This window comes from Artemia sp. Qi Xiang Cuo, unplaced genomic scaffold (genome assembly GCF_049724085.1).
Source record: "Artemia sp. Qi Xiang Cuo unplaced genomic scaffold, ASM4972408v1 HiC_scaffold_23, whole genome shotgun sequence".
NCBI lineage: Eukaryota > Metazoa > Arthropoda > Branchiopoda > Anostraca > Artemiidae > Artemia > Artemia sp. Qi Xiang Cuo.
Window position 1 is genome coordinate 1,513,691 of NW_028297432.1, and position 18,845 is coordinate 1,532,535.

General features: G+C 36.4%; 1 protein-coding gene across 1 annotated transcript in view; it reads left to right on the forward strand.

The window, feature by feature from the left end:
* The window catches only part of LOC148938952 (epithelial discoidin domain-containing receptor 1-like), a 38,855-nt gene extending 21,620 nt beyond the window's left edge, over positions 1-17,235 (forward strand). The window contains exons 5-7 of the mRNA XM_089107407.1: positions 7,586-7,730; positions 11,984-12,289; positions 15,410-17,235. Coding sequence (XP_088963533.1) covers positions 7,586-7,730; positions 11,984-12,274 — 436 coding nt within the window. The 3' untranslated portion in view covers positions 12,275-12,289; positions 15,410-17,235. The remainder of the gene's footprint in view (positions 1-7,585; positions 7,731-11,983; positions 12,290-15,409) is intronic.
* The last annotated feature ends 1,610 nt before the right edge of the window (positions 17,236-18,845 follow it).

The following is an 18,845-nucleotide window of genomic DNA, read 5'->3' on the forward strand; positions in this document are numbered from 1 at the left end:
TTTAAACTGCTGAAAGAGCTTAGCTGATTTGGCTTAATATATCTATTTCTAAAAGATTGTTCGATCTTCAATCAGCCTCTTCAAGCCTTTCACAGTTTTATTTCTCCATCGCTTGTAGAGAGATTATATGGGCACGAAAGCCAACACTGGTCTAAATTTAACAAAGGCTTTGTGTATTTTTGCAATTCATATTGAGAAATTTTTAATAAACTTAGTATAAGTTTGACAAACTACAGAGAATCAAATAATACGCAACCTGTATTGAAAATCTACGCTTGTCTTGTGTGAACTATTAGTAGAGCCTTAGGCATAGGGACTATTAGGGACAATAGGCATACTAAAGGAAAAAAAGTTGTGTATTCACTTTTATGAGGATTGGAAGAAGACGGCTTAACCCCCTCCCCCAGCACAAAATTTAACTGGCACAATATTGCTGCTAATAAGAAACACTTGGATGAAAGTTAATAGAAAGTAAATAATTATGATTTTAGCATTCTAAAATGAATTTGTGCATAATTCCTGTCTCCTTCTCGTTGTGAGATATCCTCATCAAAATTCAGTGATTAATTGTAAAACAATGTTGGATTTGAAGCGCTTTCAGCATTTTGTTAGAGGAGTGATGCATGTGAATTTAGACAAAGGAGGGGCAAATTTCATTAAAAATTTGCCAGAATCTTGAGATTTTGGACCTCCTCTGTGTGTGTACCTGCTTTGTCATGCTCCTCAACACTACTTTCCAGCACTACTTTGTACCCCCCCCCCAACACAATGAGTGTCACTATGTAGTCCAAGGTCAGAATGGTAAGAGACTTCAGGTTCTTGACGAAGGCATGGAATCCTGATTTATCTCGATGTCCTTCAGGGCCTTAAAAGTCGGAACGACTAACTGGCTTTTATATCTGTTTCGCATGGTGTCTTTCGACCAACCGTGTTTTGCACAATCTTTTCAGATTGACTTCAGTATAAGTTTTTAAGACAGCGATTCAATTGGCACCAAAGTGGAAGAAACTTGTTATTTCACGAATAACGTTCGTACAGCACTTGATATTAGGGATCTGGCTTGAGTCCGTCAAAACCAAATTAAAGAACTGGGCAATACAGTGATCAAGCATTATGGGTGGATATTTTTTCGAGCTAAAGGCCTGAACTCCTGACAAATGCTCGCTCATGTTTCCAGCCCCGTCATACCCTTGTCCCCTGCATAGTTTAATATCGAGACTAGGTTTTTCAATTCAACTTGAATAAATTAACTGACGCTTTCACCTTGTAAGTCTTCAACAATAGAAAACCCAATAAACTCTTCCCTGATCTGGAACGTTTCGCTGTCCAAAAATCGAAGCCATAGAGTCATCTGTTCATGCCTTGATATGTCCATTGTTTACCCGACAGAATGATGAAAAAGCGAGCCGATTTCGCCTTTCTTTAATCTTTACAGTATTAAGCTGTCCACAAATATCAACCTGATCGTTCCGAATTACGGGGCTGCGGTACTGGCCCTCCCCACACTCTTCTCAAACCCTTTTTCCATTATTATATCGTCCTTCATCCGATAGCACAGCAAGGACCTATAATTTCTATCATATTCTGAATAATTAGAAGTATCTCCTTTTGAGAACAAAGAAACATATAGCTTATTTTGAATTATTTCAACAAACCATGAAAGTTCAACCTCAGTACTCCTATCCATTCCTGAGATATTGCAGATACGCACGTTTGACAACCTTAACGAATTTAAGATCTTTTGGTTTAGTTCAATATCCCCCTGTAAATGTCGGGGAAGTTTTAACTTAATAATCTTACCTGTCTTGACATAGTCGGCCCTCCAAAGGTAAAAGTACGTATCTACACTTTTCATTATTTCGATAAATCACGGCTCAAAGTTTGAGTACTTTTGAGAGCTTCAAATACGGTTTACGGTGAAACTGGACACTGGCTAATTCTGGAAATTAGTTAAATAGGTAAACAAATATGGGGATTTCATAAAATTTTCTATTATTACTGCCCCGAAGCCTGAAACAGTAGATACGTACTTTTACCATTGGACCGTTACTCATATAAAGAGGCGCTCTCAAAAGGTAAAAGTGCGTATATGACATATACGTACTTTTACCTTTGACTCGAGACTCGAATTCGAATGAAGTCCCAAAGGTAAAAGTCTGTATAAAACATAAAACGCACTTTTACTCTGCCCAAAACCCCGTATCTATGACGTATACCGAAGGTAAAACCAGGTATGAAGCATGTACAACAAGTCATTTTTTTATTCAATTAATTAGAAGTTAAAAAATAAAAAAAATAAAAATAAATCACTGAAATACTGCAGGCAGCTAAGAAACACAGCCGTGCTTCAGCAAATCGACAGAAGCTGTTGATGAAGGCATAGTGCGCCAAAATGTACGGCGATTCTCATTCATAAAAGGTACAAGTTTTTCTAAGATGGCCTTTTTCTTTTCTGGCTTTACCCCCTTGCGCCAAGAATCGGATCTGGCAAAGGATACTTTGCCTCTTTGATTGTACTAACCAGCTTTTTTGGCACAAAACTTAGACTCTTTTCTTCACCCTCAGGGCTAGTTTTATAGAACAGTTCTGTTTTTCCCTTCTTAAAACAGACCTCACTGAACTCATCAATGGTCACGCCCAAGTTCTTCATGACGATGCCAGGAGCTTTTAAGTTTTTCCACTGGCAAAAGTCTTCTATGTCCATTTTCACGACTTTCGTGAATTTTCTACTTTTTTCTATGGTGTCGCACAAATCCTCAAAGTCAAGAACATCCCTTTTTCGAATTCGAGACTCAATCGATCCGTGTATGGAGTCAGCCCCCATGTGCGTATGGCCTTTCACTAGATACTTGATACGAATCGTTTCAGGTCCTCCTTCACTGTTGACTATCAGTACAAATTCACTAAAAATTGTCCAATTTTTGTTCTGGGCACAGCAATTGTCAGTATAAAAAATGAAGTGCAAGATATCCCTATTCATCTTTAAGACCTTGTGGAAGGCACTACCTATATCAGGTGCATCACGTCCTTGTCGAGATTCGTTCCAAACAACGCAAAGGTTCTGGTTTTGTTGGGTGGCCTTAACGGGGGCAAACGTCTCATTAAAACACACGAGTCTTGATAGAAAAAAGGCCTCCTTTCTGCTGTGCATGATGGGAAGCAATAACACTTTTTGTAGGTCCACGGTGAACAACATGGTAGTTGAATCTTTTTCGTATTTCTGCTTATCTTCAGAAAATGCTTTTGAAACCTGTTCAACAAGATCTATGTGCTTTCTGTACAGTTCAGTCTCTTTATCGGTTGCCTCACCATTTGTACCAGGAGTTCTCGCAGCCCCTACTTTCTCTTTTAATAGTGTGCAAATGTCACAGCTGTCACTTTGGGGCATGCACAATGATACTTTCATACCATTAAGAATCTTCCTATATGTCTCATCACAGATTTTATTTGCTGGATATTTTTCATTAAAGTCTTCTGCCATAAATTTGTAGCTCAAATCACGAGAAAGGTACCGAACATTTGGAGCGTGAGCTCGACGATAGTGTGGAATTGCTGGCTGAAAGCTTTCAATGTGCTGCATCACAAGGCTTCGATCAACTTTGTTTGGTGGCCCTGCCACTTTATGGCCCCTTCCGTCCTTGAGCTCAGTCCCAAGAGCATCCCTTTCAATTTTTGACTTGATTGTAAAAATCACTCTGTCATTCTTGCCTAATCCTAGACAACCACGGAATGTAGACTTGCAAACTGGGAAGTTTACAAATGTTGGGGTAAGGGTGGGGACGTCCTTCGAATTTCTGGGAAGGCTGTACCTACCTGTATTTTTTTTTCTAAACGCAGCTTCTGGGGCACTAGTCCTTATGTTAAATGGTAGGAATGTCAGCAAAGAAGCGAGCCAAATTTGTCTTGATTTATATTCTTTGCTCCAACATGTGTCATAAATTTTCCTGAATTCTACACTGGAAAACTTCGAACATGAGTTTGTACATTTGTTAGATTTACAGCCAGGTTCGTCAGGAAATGGATACTTCTTAACATCTCTTTCAAATTTATCTTTTTCTGAGCGAACTCGTTTTGGAGTAAGGTCAACAATAGACCTTCCTTCTCCTCCACCATTTTCTTCACGTCTATTTTCTCTATCTTGTCCCACAGACCTTGCTGCTACAGCGTCAATTACACACATGACATGGTCTGAGGAATCAGGTTCACAAACAGCATTGTTGCTTTCATTAGATGGTTGATTGTCCAAATTTAGCTGGTCATCTTGGGTCTCATAAGCTGCTGCATCTGAAGCCGAATCTTCCAAGGGCAGGAAAGGATCGGTAGGAAAATGGATCAGATTGTACTCTGGATGATCTGATGTAACATCATTACTGACCGAAAGAGGAACTAAATCTGTAAAGAGCTTTCTCCTCTTCTTCAAAGTTGTCTGCCTTTCATCATCAGAAGACCCAAATGTCCCTTCAACGTCCTCCCAGTCAATATCAGACTCATCACTATCACCTCTACTTAAATCTTCTTTTTCGAATTCTTCATCAGCAAAGTGTTTTAACTGTGCCTTAGTTTTAGCTTCTCCATCAGTGGTGTCCCTTGATCGAGAATGTCCAGAAAAATTGGGTGATATGTCTGTTGTTTGATTTATCTGGATGATTTCTGGGGGGGAACAGGAACTAGCTCCTCGTTGCTCTTCACTGGAAGATGGCAAGTCGGTATTTGAAGTTGATGCCTCATTTGTACTTGCTTGACATGCCAATGTCCTGAAAAATTGGAATTCTAAGAACTTGTTATCAACCTTGATTATCTCAGATGAAAGAGGGGGTTCTAGGGCTATTTTGATACATTTTTTTTTGTTTCTAAGGTAAGCAATATTTAGAGGCCCTCAATTTTTTCTCAATGTTGTAATAGTTGACCAAACTAATCCCTGATTATCTCAGATGACAGAGAAGGTTCTAGGGGTTATTTTGATGCATCCCTTGTTTTTTATTTTATTTCAAAGGTAAGTCATGTTTGTAGGCAATACTAAAAAAATGGCTTTAGGTGGTTGGTTGGTAATTTGGTATGACGCTGCTCTCCTGTACTAATTCGACAGCTACATAGCTAGCTGTGTAAACTGGTTGTAGCGGGTCTGTTGTACCTACCTGGTCGTACAGATGGGGTTTTACCAGAGGGTTTAGGCCTACTTGGAGAAAAGGTTCCAAAATAGCATGAAGCAAAATTTTCTTACCTTAAATCTCTTTCCTTTTGTATAACCAACGCTCTCTGTAAATTTAGAAAGCCTCTTGACATTCTATGCCAGTACTCTTTAATAGCTCAGAGTTGCTGGTTGTTCAGCTCTGCTCTGGTAAACAAACAATGATATTGTGCTGAATCATGACATATACGTACTGTGACCTTTGGTTTCCTTTCTCATTTTAATGTGCCTGTCAAAGGCAAAAGTACGTACCAAGGGTGAAAGTACGTATCTACACAGATACGTACTTTTACCTTTGGATGCGCCCAGAAATTTTTCAGATACGTACTTTATCCATATGCTATTTCCGTTAATATTTGGACTAGAGCCTTCTTACATATACCATTCGATTCAGCACATTTTTTTTAGTATGGTGGTGGCATTAAGTCGAGAAGTGAAAAATTGTGCATATACGTACTTTTACCTTTGGAGGGCCGTATTACAGATACGCCTTTTGGACAACCTAGACGCACATAGTGTCTTTTTATTTAGTTTCAACATTTCCGACTACTTAATACCCTTAGCCTTATGGGATATTGAGGTTCAAACGTATCCCCCTTCTTAATAATAAAACCTATATTTAAGCAATGAGCAAATTTTAAAATTTAGAGACCTTGCTCAATGGGCTGTGGGGGTCATATCCCTGGAGATATATTTATTAGATCGACCGACTATTGTGGACAAATTGCCTTAATGAAATGTTGGTTGGATATTTTTGAGGGTTGAGAGGGGAGGGGTATCTGAAAAGGTGTTGGAGGGGTCTGGTTGCCCTCTAATCACGTTGGGTTTTATAAATGGCACTAGAACTGTCAATTTCCAATCGAATGAGTCTTTCCAAAGTTTCTACAACCACTCTTTCCACACGAATTGGCTTGGTCAAAAGAAAAAAAGAAGTGTATTGAAGCCATGTCGCTCATTAGTGAAGGTACCGGCTTTGCGCCGCCTCTAATGCTAGTGTTGGGTGTAAGTTTAGCCCTTTTGCCTTCATAGCTTCTGAATTAGCTGGTATATGCATATATGAGCAGAAGGTCAAACATATACAAGGGAAATGCTTGGTTAAATAGGTTGAATAGCTCCAGAGGTATTATTTATGTATGTGATCAAGATCATTCAAATTATTTGCAGGTTATTATATAGAATGGTAACCAATCACTTTTCGAACAAACGCACATAGGGTAAAAAATCACTTTCCGAACAAATTCTTGTTTAATGTTTAGGATTAAAGTGTTTAATCTAAGTGAATAAAGGCTTCAGGGAGTTTCATGATTTGGCAGTTGTGCGGATTGGGAAGGCGTCATAACATCTAACCGTCAGGAGCACTACAAAATCCGTCATAACATCGACAAAAAAATCCGTCAGAACCACTAACCGTCATAACATCTAAAATTTTAAAACTTTAGTTTTTTGGGGTTTTGGGGGGGAAAGGTACCTAGATTAGGTTAGGTTACGTATTTAATATATGTTATGCTTTACCCCCCCCCCCCTGATGTGCAAATATATAGCCAGAATTTGTTTCTAAACTATTATATACTTATTACTATTAAACTTATACGTTTAATATAATTAATATAAGTTTTATTTATATAAGTTTATAAATATTTTTAGATGTTATGACGGTTAGTGGTTCTGACGGATTTTCCTTTTAGATGTTATGACGTTTAGTGCATGTGACGGTTAGTCGAAATGGTAGCATCCCGAGCGGATTCTTATTAGTTTTATGTCTCTTCTTTTTTGTACTAGGCTATAAACAAAGTTAGCTGATTTTGTGGATCTCCAATTTTTTTTTTCGGTTAATTTCTCAGTCGGTTCATAATGCAAAATAAAGTATATTCAAAAAATCTTTGGCACACAGTCTAGGGCTATTTTTGGCTTATTACCCCCTCCCTCCCAAAATCATGAGGTCAAAATTAACAAAATCATAAATAAATTTGTAAGAAATTTGACGGCGGGTTGTAAATAATTTTACAACTTAACTGACAAATGGTTCCCTCTGATTAGCTTAAATCGGATATTCCCCTGTAGCCGTGCTATCCCACAAGATAATAGATAAGAGACTTCGCTTCTTATTATGGCCTCCTCAATTCATTTTTTTTAGTATTTGTTTCAAATTATTTTTGATTATAGTCTTCTTCTTTTAAGTAATACGAGTCATGCTCAATAGAATATTAATTCAGCGGTTTCTGTTTGGTTTGTTTCGGTCCTTAGGCGCTCCCCAGGGGTCTCTTCTTCATTACATCGGTAATTGTTTCTGCGGATACCTCAAATCATAATTTAGATATTATTTTGTACTCAGCTAATGTTTGAACAAGATAGGAAAATTGAGTTTGTAACGTGTTTTTTACAGTCTTTTTTTTTCAGAAACTGCATTATTGGTTCTGATAGTCAGTTAAAGATATGCGATTTTGGCACTGATTCCGATGTTTATGAGGAGGACTACTATAAAGCAGACGGTCAAACGCATGGCTTACCATTAAGATGGATGGCCTGGGAACCCCTTGTTCAGGTGAACGATTTTTCTTTTTCTAGATAGACGACTCGGGCGATACATTTATTTCTCCCACATTTTATTGGCTACTAAACACAAGTCAAATTGTTCAGCTGCCTGATGCACACAGGGGAATGCTCCTCAACTATGGGCTGCTTAATTTGGTCCTTTCTAAAGATGTCCCAGAAGATTCTAAGCTACTTTGTAAATTATGAGTGCCATTGATAGTTCTCAAGCCAGTTTTTTTGTGTTATGTTGCCAAATTGATTTAGAACATCCTATGTACCTTACCAATTACCTATAATACGTAAGGGATTTGAAAGTTGATATAAATCCATTATGCCATCCTGGAGTGTCCTATAACTACAAATTGAAAGTGCGTGAATGAAATAACGGACTGTGCGCAGCTGAGGTGGGAAAATTTAAATGGCAGATTCAAAAAAAATGTTCACTAAAAATGTAAATTGTCCTTTACTAGTTGTAATTTTGCTCACATAGAACTTTTAGACAGAAAAAGAGAGAGAGAGTGAGGAGGAGGGAGAGAAAGAGAAAGGGAAAGATAGAGAAAAAGACTGAATTTTGTATCTTGACGTGGAGGAGTCACGTATGTGGAGAGCCTCTGAACCTAGCCTTCTAAACTGTTAAAGTCTCTAATGTTTTACAATACCCTGTTTTTCACTTCACTGCTTTAGTTTTTCCTTTTTATGAATGTACCCCGCATTCCCTGATTTAAAAGGTACGTGCCTGTGAGGAAAGTCATAAAATTATATTTATGTTGTTTTGACCTGCTAATTGAGTCTGACTTGTCAGTCGTCCTTCTTCGCCCATTTCTACGATTTTACGTATCTATACCTAATTCATTGTGAAATGGGGCATAAAATAGGGGCAATTCATTTGAAAATTAAATAAAAAAAAAAAGTTTTTTTTTAACTGAAAGTAAGGAACGACGTTAAAACTTAAAACGAACAGAAATTATTCGTTATATGAAAGGGGCTGCCCCCTCCTCAACGCCTCGCTCTTTACGCTAAAGTTTGACTTTCTCAAAAACTCTTTTTTTTAACAATAAAAACGTTAGCGTAAAGAGCAAGATGTTGAGGAGCGGGCAGCCCCTTTCACATACGGAATAATTTCTGTTCGTTTTAAGTTTTAACGTCGTTCCGTACTTTCAGTTAAAAAACTTTTTTTTTTTTATTTAATTTTTGAACGCTTTTGAATTAATGCAGATTTTGACTTTGGCTCACCGTACATGAATAATTAAAACAAAATTTGCATTCCGTATATGAAAGGGGCTGTCCCCACCTCAACGTCTCGCTCTTTACGCTAAAGTTTTTTATTGTTTAAAAAAATAGAGTTGTGAGAAAGTCAAACTTTAGCGTAAAGAGCGAGGTGTTGAGGAGGGGCAGCCCCTTTCATATACGGAATAATTTCTGTTCGTTTTGAGTTTTAACGTCGTTCCTTACTTTCAGTTAAAAAAACATGTTTTTTTATTTAATTTTTAAACGTTTTTGAATTAATGCAGATTTTGATTTTGGCTCACCGTACATGAATAATTAACGTTTTTATTAGTAATAAATATATGTAACTTCCGAATTAACTTACGTAACGAACTTCTATATTCATATATTTTTAATATGTATATTAGGGGTTCGCCCCCTAGTCAATACCTCGCTCTTTAAGCTAAAGTTCGAATTTTGTTCTTATTCTTTAAAAATGACCCCTTAATCACAAAGGCCGTTATTTAGAATAAATAGCTCTTATGAAAGTACTAAAAAATCTTTGGCTTAAAGAGCGAGGTATTGACTAGGGAGTGAACCCAATCAAATACGTAATATTTTCTGTTCGTTTTAAGTTGCGATGTTGCTGCTTACTTTCAGTTGAAAAGTTGTTTTTTTATATTTAATTTCTGATCTTTTTTTAAATAATGCAGGGAAATCCGGCGCCCCCTTCATAGCAATGTCCCTTCCCCCATGATAACTTCCTTCATGGAAAGATCCTCCCACATAACCCCCCCCCTCCACTACCAGAAGAAATCCCCCCTGAAAACTTCTGTATACGTCCCAATAACCAATACTATATGTTAACATTGGGTAAAGTTCATAACTTTCAGCCCTCCCCCCCGGGACTTCGGGGGACTACGTCATCCTAAAAGACATAGTTATCATATGTTCCACCATGCTGAACAAAATGGCAATCTCAAAATTTTGATCGGGTGACTTTGGGGAAAAAATGAGCGAGGGATGGGGCCTAGTTGCTCTCCATTTTTTTGGTCACTTAAAAAGGGCACTAGAACTTTTAATTTCCGTTCCAATGAGCCCTCCCACGATATTCTAGGACCACTGCGTCGATACGATCACCCCTGGGAAAGAAAAAAAGAACAAATAAACGCGCATCCGTGATCTTTCTTCTGGCAAAAAATGCAAAATTCCACAGTTTTGTAGATAGGAGCTTGAAACCTCTACAGTAGGGTTCTCTGATACGCTAAATGTGATGGTGTGATTTTCATTAAGGTTCTATAGCTTTTAGGGGGTCTTTCCCCCTTTGTTCGAAAATCGGCCAAATTTTCTCAGGCACGTAACTTTTGATGGGTAGGATTAAACTTGATGAAAGTTATATATTTGAAATCACCATTAAAATCTGATTCTAGAAAACGGGATTTTGATGTATCTATGGGTATCAAAATCCCGTTTTCTAGAGTTTCGGTTACCATTTAGCCGGGTCACCCCTTACTTACAGTTCGTTACCACGAACTGTTTGATAATTCCAATCTCATTGGGGAAAGAACGTGAAAGCCCAATTGTATCATTGATTAGTTTTTCTCTTATATTTTGTTAACTCTTTCCACCCTAGCCTTGGAATTTAAGAGCTAAAAAAAAAAGTTAAAAGGGCTCTTTTTTAAAAGAGCTAAAATTTTCGCTAAGAAATCTTTTTGAAAGAAAAACACATCAATTTTACCACTAAAACAATCTATTAATGTCTATCTGTCCGTTTTACTACTTTTCGAAAACAGAGAAACATATTTTGTAGTTGTTTCTACGAACTGATTAAGCCCTTAAGGAAAAGACATAATTGAGAATATCAGGTGACTGAACTTAATAAATCTATCCGTTGTGGAATTCTGGCTCAAATATTCTCAAGTTTCTGAAAGGTTTCATGGAGATTAAGTGATACAAAGGTTAAGTGAGGTTAGGAATTGCACTTATATTGTCATAATCTGTAAATTATGAATTTCTCAGAGAAAACAGTGTCATGGTTAAAGGGAAGAAGAATATTTGTCACTAGTTTAAAGTTTTGTAGCTAACTAATTAGTCCGTAAGCATATAAGTTGATTACTTGGTTGTAGTTGTAAAGACGCATTCATTCCATACGGACGTTAAACTGAAAAGATTGCTTTTAAAGTAATCAGTACTAGATCTAGGGGGACGATAAGAGAGGATAGGTACAGAAATAGAACCAAAATAAAAGTAAATATCCCAAAAGAAAAGACAGTATATACTAAAAATACTTGTGAAACAACTAGTATAAATTGATGGTAAATTTTTGGATGGAAGCCATTTGAATCCGCTTAGAATTGTACTAGATCTGACCTGAAGGGTTAAGTTATAAATTAAATTCCTGTAGTTAGTGTGGAATCTTGCACATAATTGTGAATAAAGGATTGTGAATTGTGTTTCCAACAGGATATAAAAATTGACTTTAAGAAATAAACACAACCTATGAAGCAGGGACGTAAGTAGAAGAAAGCTGGGGACATGTCCCCTTCAAAATCCTAATTTTTTGAAATTTCCAGGTTTTAATTTGAATTATCAAATAAAGTTTGTTGTTTTTGTAATTGGGCCCCCTCCAAATTTTTAATTATGCCCCTTTCCCTTCAAAAAATGAAAAATTCCTGCGGATGTGCCTACTATACTGCATTTAGTTTAGTTAGTAGACACTGCGTTCTGCATAACTGGGTATTCTGCAAAAGTTAAAACCGGTCCCCCGATGCTTCAGATTTTTTTTTGCAGTTACGATGGTAGATAGATACTTAAATCCTGTGTGCTTCTATTTATCACTGAGCTTGTCTCAGAGAGGGGGCTATTATTTGAAGAGGGTGGGGATTATCAAAAGCCCAAGAATAATGAGGAAAGTAGACGTGAATATTGGGGAAACCAAAGAATTAAGGAACTGGGAGGAGGAATACAAAATCTCAGAGACCCCTTGACCCCTCCTGCGTAGGATACTTATGAAACCAGGAGACAATTTGTATATTGAAGAAAATAATCTTATTTTAGGGAAAGTATACCACAAAAAGTGATGTTTGGTCATTCGCCGTGACAATGTGGGAAGTATTAACTTTAGCCAGGCATCGACCGCTGGAATATTTGACAGACTCCGAAGTGTTGCACAATCTGCAGCTGGTTTCACGTGATGAAGGAGTGATGCAGTTATCTCGACCGAATTCGTGTCCTAAGGATATTTATGAACTAATGTGTGAGTGCTGGAAGAGGAATTTTTCAGAAAGACCAACATTCAGAGAAATACACTTGTTTTTACAAAGGAAACATTTAAGTTTTTCCCAGTAACAAGAACTAATATCGGTAAGAATTTTTAGCGATATTTGTTATTGTTTATTATTGAAAGTGAAATATACAGCTGTCGGTAAATAGCACAGTATATAAATTATAGGCAGTATGATCTTTCCCTATCTCACCCATTATAAAAACCTGGACCGAGGTGCGAGTGCTCCAGAGAACGTAGAAACATAAGCGACATTAGATCTTTTCACGGGTAGACAAGTCAGATTTCTCTTGAACGCGAAACTTGGCTTCAACGTTGGAACCCTAAATTTTGAAGAAGCTAATTTTAAATTAATTTATTCCTTTACATATATGAAAATCGGTAATTAGTAGTGCAATGCTATTATTAGATGTTTTTAGGAATTAAAAGTAGGTTTCGAAGTCTCAAGTTGGTTTCAAAGGCATTTTGAGAAAGTTTCTGCCTAAATACGTGTTCCAAGGTAATTGGACCGCTGATGGCAGATCAAATGAGAGGAGCTTTTTGTACGCGTTAATGCAAGAATAAGTGGGAGGAGCTGTTTGTTCGCACCGAGAATGAAGAGCCAGAAATTATATGCGGTAAACTTACTGCTATATCTTTATACTGTGGTAAATAGTGAAAGTCAGATATTTAGGTGGCTTTCCCCTTGTTTGCAAAAAGGGTCAACCCATCTTATTCTTGAACACTCGAGTTTCACTTTTTGGAAAAAAAAAAAAAAAAAAGTAGCGCCAGAACCTCCGGTTTCAGGAACTTTATCAGCGAGTCTAAAATTTGAACTGCGAGGTTTTGAGGTACTTAAATATGGTTTTTCTTACTTTTCTCCGACGGTTCTCTATAATTTATAAACAGGGACTTCCCTTTAGATAGAATGAAAATGTGGCTTTTTATAGACATAATATTTTAGTTCCAAAGCAGGTTATAAATCTTTCATAATAGCCTCTGTGGGGAATAGAACACCCTTTCTAAGTCAGACTGACGTTTGTTGGGAATAACACGCTTCTACTGTCATTCCTGTTCAACAGTTCATGCTAAGAAGCAATTCGGCCAAATAGTAAAGCTACGAGCCTAATATTCTAAAGGTACGAGCCTAAGAAAATTTGCTTGAATTTTGAAAAATGGAGAAAATGCCCCCAAATATTCAGGGTATTTCAATGAAAATCACACCATCGATTCAGAATATAAGAGAACCCCACTGTAGAAGTTCCAAGCCCCTATCTATAAAAAATAGGGAATTTTGCATTTTTCTTTGTCAAAAGAAGATCACTTATGCGTTTTATTTGTTTTGTTTCCGGCAGGGGTGATAGTGTATAGCCAATCGTCTTCGAAGATCGAAAGAGGACCCATTTGAAGGGAAATTGATATTTCTAGTGCCCTTTTAGGTATCCAAAATATTAGAGGGTAACTAGCCCCCTCCCATGCCCTTTTTTTTCTTAAAAACCTCCAATTAAAATTTTGACATAGCCAGTTTGTTTCTCATAGATGAAAGATCTAATAAATATGCATCTGGGGAGGGATGACCTTTCACAGCAACCTGGGAAAGGGCTGACAGTTATACGAGATACCCATTGTTTACATATAGTGTTTTTTATTGGCAAACACGCGCTATTTTTTTTTCCGGGGGAATTTTTGGTGGGAGGGTTTTCCCACCGGGATCATTTTCTATTGGGAGAAAAGTTTCTGTGCTGAAGTTTTAACGGAGAGTGCAACATTAAAAGTTAAAACGAATGGAAATTATTCATTACGGATTTTGGGGGCTAGCCCCTCTTCTACACGCCGCTCTTTACGCCAAAGTTTGATTTTTTTTTTTAGATTCTTTAAGAAAAGTGCTGAAACGCGAAGGCCGTTGAATTGGAATAACACACTTTTTTAAAGCACTAAAAAATTTTAGCGTAACGAGCGAGGGGTAGAGAAGTAGGCGACCTCCTTCATACAAGAAACAATTTCTATTTGTTTGAAGTTAATATTGCTATATGCTTTGAAATCTTTTTATTTAAATGTTAATAAAAACTGTTGTTTTTTTATTCCCCTGAAAGATTTAGTGTGAAGACATATCGCTTCTTCAGGGACAAAGTATTCGGAAAATATACGATCTTTGGTATCACAGCATCGTATTGGTTCCAAAACCGCAGTTCAAAGCCCCAAGTTCTTTTTCTATGTTCCCTTAGGAACGAAAAAAATGTATTTATTAATAATTTGTAATTATTACCGATAAAAGAACCTCTCAAGTTTTCTGAAAATCTTGAAATTCACAGACGAACCTTCGGCAACAGTTTCTTAAACTGTTATAGAACACTTGCATTTATTTCAAGAGATTGACCTAAAAGAAAACTCTACTTGTCTTTTGAGACGTACAAATAAAGAAACTTTGGTTTAAGCCTCTAATATAACAACGTTGATGAGGTCTTGAAAGTCATTTGAATGCACTGCTGTCTCTAGCAGATTTAGTTTCATCATATTTGTTTTTTTTAACATGATTCTGCGTATTATTCAGAGCAAATGATATATCCTTGCATGGCCCAAACGAATTTAAATAAATTTTCTTCCGTAACATTCAAAGCAGGTCACTAAATTTTAAGTTGAAATTTATTCGTCATTATCTATCGAGAAATAATTGGAGATAGTGGACCTTTTGTGACCTGAGCCCTGACTCAGTTTGGTCATCCCGCACGTAGTAATAACTTATTGATATAGATGCTTTTTACCTTAAAGAAATAAAATCATCCCATAGAAAAAAAATCAGTAAGAAGGTCGACCTGGACACAATTTGAAATCTGTTTAAGACTGTCTTTCATTTAATTTTCTCTTTTTTAAGGGCTTCAAAAATGCTAAAGAAAGAGGATATATATTCCGTATAGTTTCTTTCTTAAAAACATAAATTTAGTTGGATGTCGCTTTATGTAAAAAAAGGTGTAACATTTCAATAAATAAAACTGTATCGAAAAACGAAAAAAAAGAATAAAATTGAAGCACACATAAATTTTAATTTTTAACAAACTCTCATAAGTAGGCCTACATAATGGCTTACAATGACCCTTGTAAACCATATATATTCTTTGAACATTTGTTATTCTTGACAAGTCATGTTTTTTGTTACATATGTGTTGTTATGTGAAAAATATTGCTGTAAATTCCGGTATATTATTATAAACTTTTTTTTTTAGCGTTCGATGAAACAGCAAAACATATCCATGAGTTGGTAGCTCTTCCAATTCTAAGAAGATGATGAAATAACTTCTACCCGCTCTGGAGTCTTATGCAATCCAGTTGGTGCCCTTATTATTATTATTATTATTTATTTGTTTAGCTAGCCTGAAGAATTCAGCAAAAGCTAAGTGAATGATGTTGCTTCAATCATGGGTGTAAAAATAGTGAGAGTCCTCTCTGAAGCTTTTTATTTAAAGGAGTATTATTCTGCATGTGTTACTGATATTTTTTATGCAATATGATATATTAAAGGAAATATAGAAACGGGCAAAGTTGAGAATAGAAAAGAAGAATGGAACATCTGAAGTACCTTAAAACGGAATTCACATAAAATTGGCTAGTCAGAAGTCAAAAATTGTATTAGCAATTTTTGACAACATAAGAGATACAAACAACAGCTATACACTGCCCCCAAGTCCAAGAGTGGTAACTCGGTTGTTTTTCTTTACATTTTTCAAACTAAGTAGTATTCGACACTTACAAACCGATCTTTAACTAAATGGAATGATTTGGGAGTTTGGGAGTAAAATACCCTTGAAAGGTTCTCTGAATGCGTATTTAATCTTTTCAGCATGGCTTTAGAGTCGCGTTTTAGTCTCTGGAGGGCAGGTTCCTATTTTATTAAAAGAAAAATAAATAGCTATGACTAGATTCTACTCATATAATATGAGTACTTGCAGGGATTAGGGAAGGGTGTGGACCATACAGGCATTTGTTCTTTTCGAGGGTTGGAAGAGTAAAAACATTCAAAACTTCTGAATACTATATACTATTGCAGAAGAAGGGGTGCAGGGATGATTTTACAAAGAATTATCTTCTTTAAAAAAATCTCTAGAACAACCATGTAATACATTATATGACCAGTTTTACCGCTCAATATTCTTGATAGTATGTAACAGTGCCTAAAAGATTTTATGTTTGGTATTTTTTCATAACTAAACATTTTAACCAAATGTTTGTATGGTTCTGCAAGCATAGTGTAATCTGCTGTTGTATTCAATGCTCTTTCCTAATTAAATTATGAATATATCTAGGTTTTCTGCTTCAGGAAAAGAAAAAAAACAAACAAATATTTTACTAGAATATCTGGAATTTACCTAGATCTTATTTTCTAATCAAAGAAACCTCCTAAAACAAGTATATCCATAGAAATGCAAGAAACTAGTCTAAATTCAATTTGAAGAAGCCTCTGGACTTTTCAGAAAGTCTTTTCATTTTCTCCGAATACAGCTTGATAAAGCTGATAGTGTATTTCAGTAAGCTATTGCGATCTATTTTCGGTAGCCTATCGTATATACCGAATAAAAGATCACTGCGCTTTACATCAATTAAACGAACAAGATTGTTCAGAGAGAGAGAGAGAGAGAGAGAGAGAGAGAGAGAGAGAGAGAGAGAGAGAGAGAGAGAGAGAGAGAAAGAGAGAGATAGGGAGATATGGGAGGGAACCTTTGCTCTTAACAGTAGATGTGGATTGTGAATTTCAGGCAGTCGTATTTGCATCGTTTCTCAACTTATTATATCGTAAAATGCGAAGGACTTGGTTCTGTCTTCTGATAATAAGAAAAAGAACAAAAACAAAGATAAACTCTAATGTTTAAAAACATAAAACACGACCTGTTACTGCTTAACTTACCACTGTTTTTGGCCTTGAACCTGTTTTTATTTTGTAGGAAACACTGTGATACTTTTTAGTGTACGAAGCAAGATTATATTTATTTGTCGTCTAAATTTATGTTGTTGTGTAACTTATATATTGCTTTTGGAATAAACGATTGTAATCATTGCTTTTTTTCCATATCAGAGGGAACCTTAACATGTATGAAAGTGAAGGGGGAAAAATGTTCTTCCTTACCTCCAAATACCTCAGGATTTTAATGATTTCCTCCGTAATTCACTACAATTTTAATATAATTTCAGTTGACATCGGTTTTTTGGCAAATCCCTGCTCAGAAACTTTTTACAAAGGAAACATTTAAGTTTTTCCAAGTAACAAGAACTAATATCGGTAAGGATTTTTAGAAGGGAAAAGGATTTTCTTATTTACCTCCAAATACCTCAGGATTTTAGTGATCTCCGTAGTTCACTACAATTTTGATATATTTTCACTTGACATCGGTTTTTTGACAAATCCCTGCCCCGAAACTTCGCCTTTCCCCTACATAAGTTACTATGGTAATCTAAAATTACTAATTGTCTAAATTGTGGCAACAGACATGGAAAGGACTTCTTGAGTTTTTTTTATGGATAAAACGAGTAGCTTAAGTGCCCACATGATCATTTGAGATAGTCTAGAACCCTGACTCAGCTTGAATTAGATTTGTTTCTCTATCTTTTTTTTTGTTTACTATTTTTCTTATGAAGAAATCGTGTAATAAACATCTGGCATAGAATTTTATATATTTTGAACGTAAAACAGGCTTATATGATCGAAAATCTGGCTTTGGCTAGAGCAGAGAATCAAATAAATACAAAATTTAAAAACCCAAATATTCAAAACAGGGTCAGTGTTGCCAGATACAGTTTAGTTTTCATTATTTTTTCTCCGACACGTTCACTTGGCAAAGCATGTCTGAGCAACGCTGTAAAATTACGAAAAGAGTGATTTTTGACATAGAAATTATCTTCAACCACCCTCGAGTTACACCCAAATCATCATTTTGAACTTTTGGAATGCATAAAGAGTATCAGAGCAGAAATCAATGTAAACTGGAAAAGCAGCTAAGAGATAGCATTTTTTTTTGCGTAAGCTCTTAGCTATTTTGTCTTCTATTTGTAAATATTAATTAAAAAAAAAAACTTTCCGAAAAAGAAGTTCTTCAAAGACAGGTAAAGGGAATGCTAAACTTAAGATCAGCAGAAATAGAAACCTATAATGATTCCAACTCAAAATGACCAGAAATCATTAGCAGCGCGCTAGCGCTGCCTAAGTAAAGAACGATGTGGGCACAATGTGTGTTTTTTTTTTGTTTTTTTCTCCATACCCGGGCACTTCGTATCGAAGGAGTTGTCGTAGAAACTTCGAAAAGGGCGCATTCGATTGGAAATTGGAGTGGCTAGTGCTCTTTTTAATAGTCGAAAGTGATTGGAGGGCAAATAGCCCCCCCCCACACCCATTTTCCCCCCAAACACATCCAATCAAAATTTTGAGATGGCCATTTTGTTCAGCGTAGTTGATTTCCAGATAGAAAATGTGTTTTTGAGGAGGACACTTCCCCACAGCCCTCAGGGCAAGGGTTTTAAGTTATGCCCTGGGGGCATATACGGTTTTCAAAGAGGGCGTTGCCATAGAAGCTTCAAAAAAAAGCCCATTCGATTGGAAATTCAAAGGGCTAGTGCCCTTTTTAATAGTTGAAAGTGATTTGAAGGCAACTAGCCCCCCCACACACCTCATTC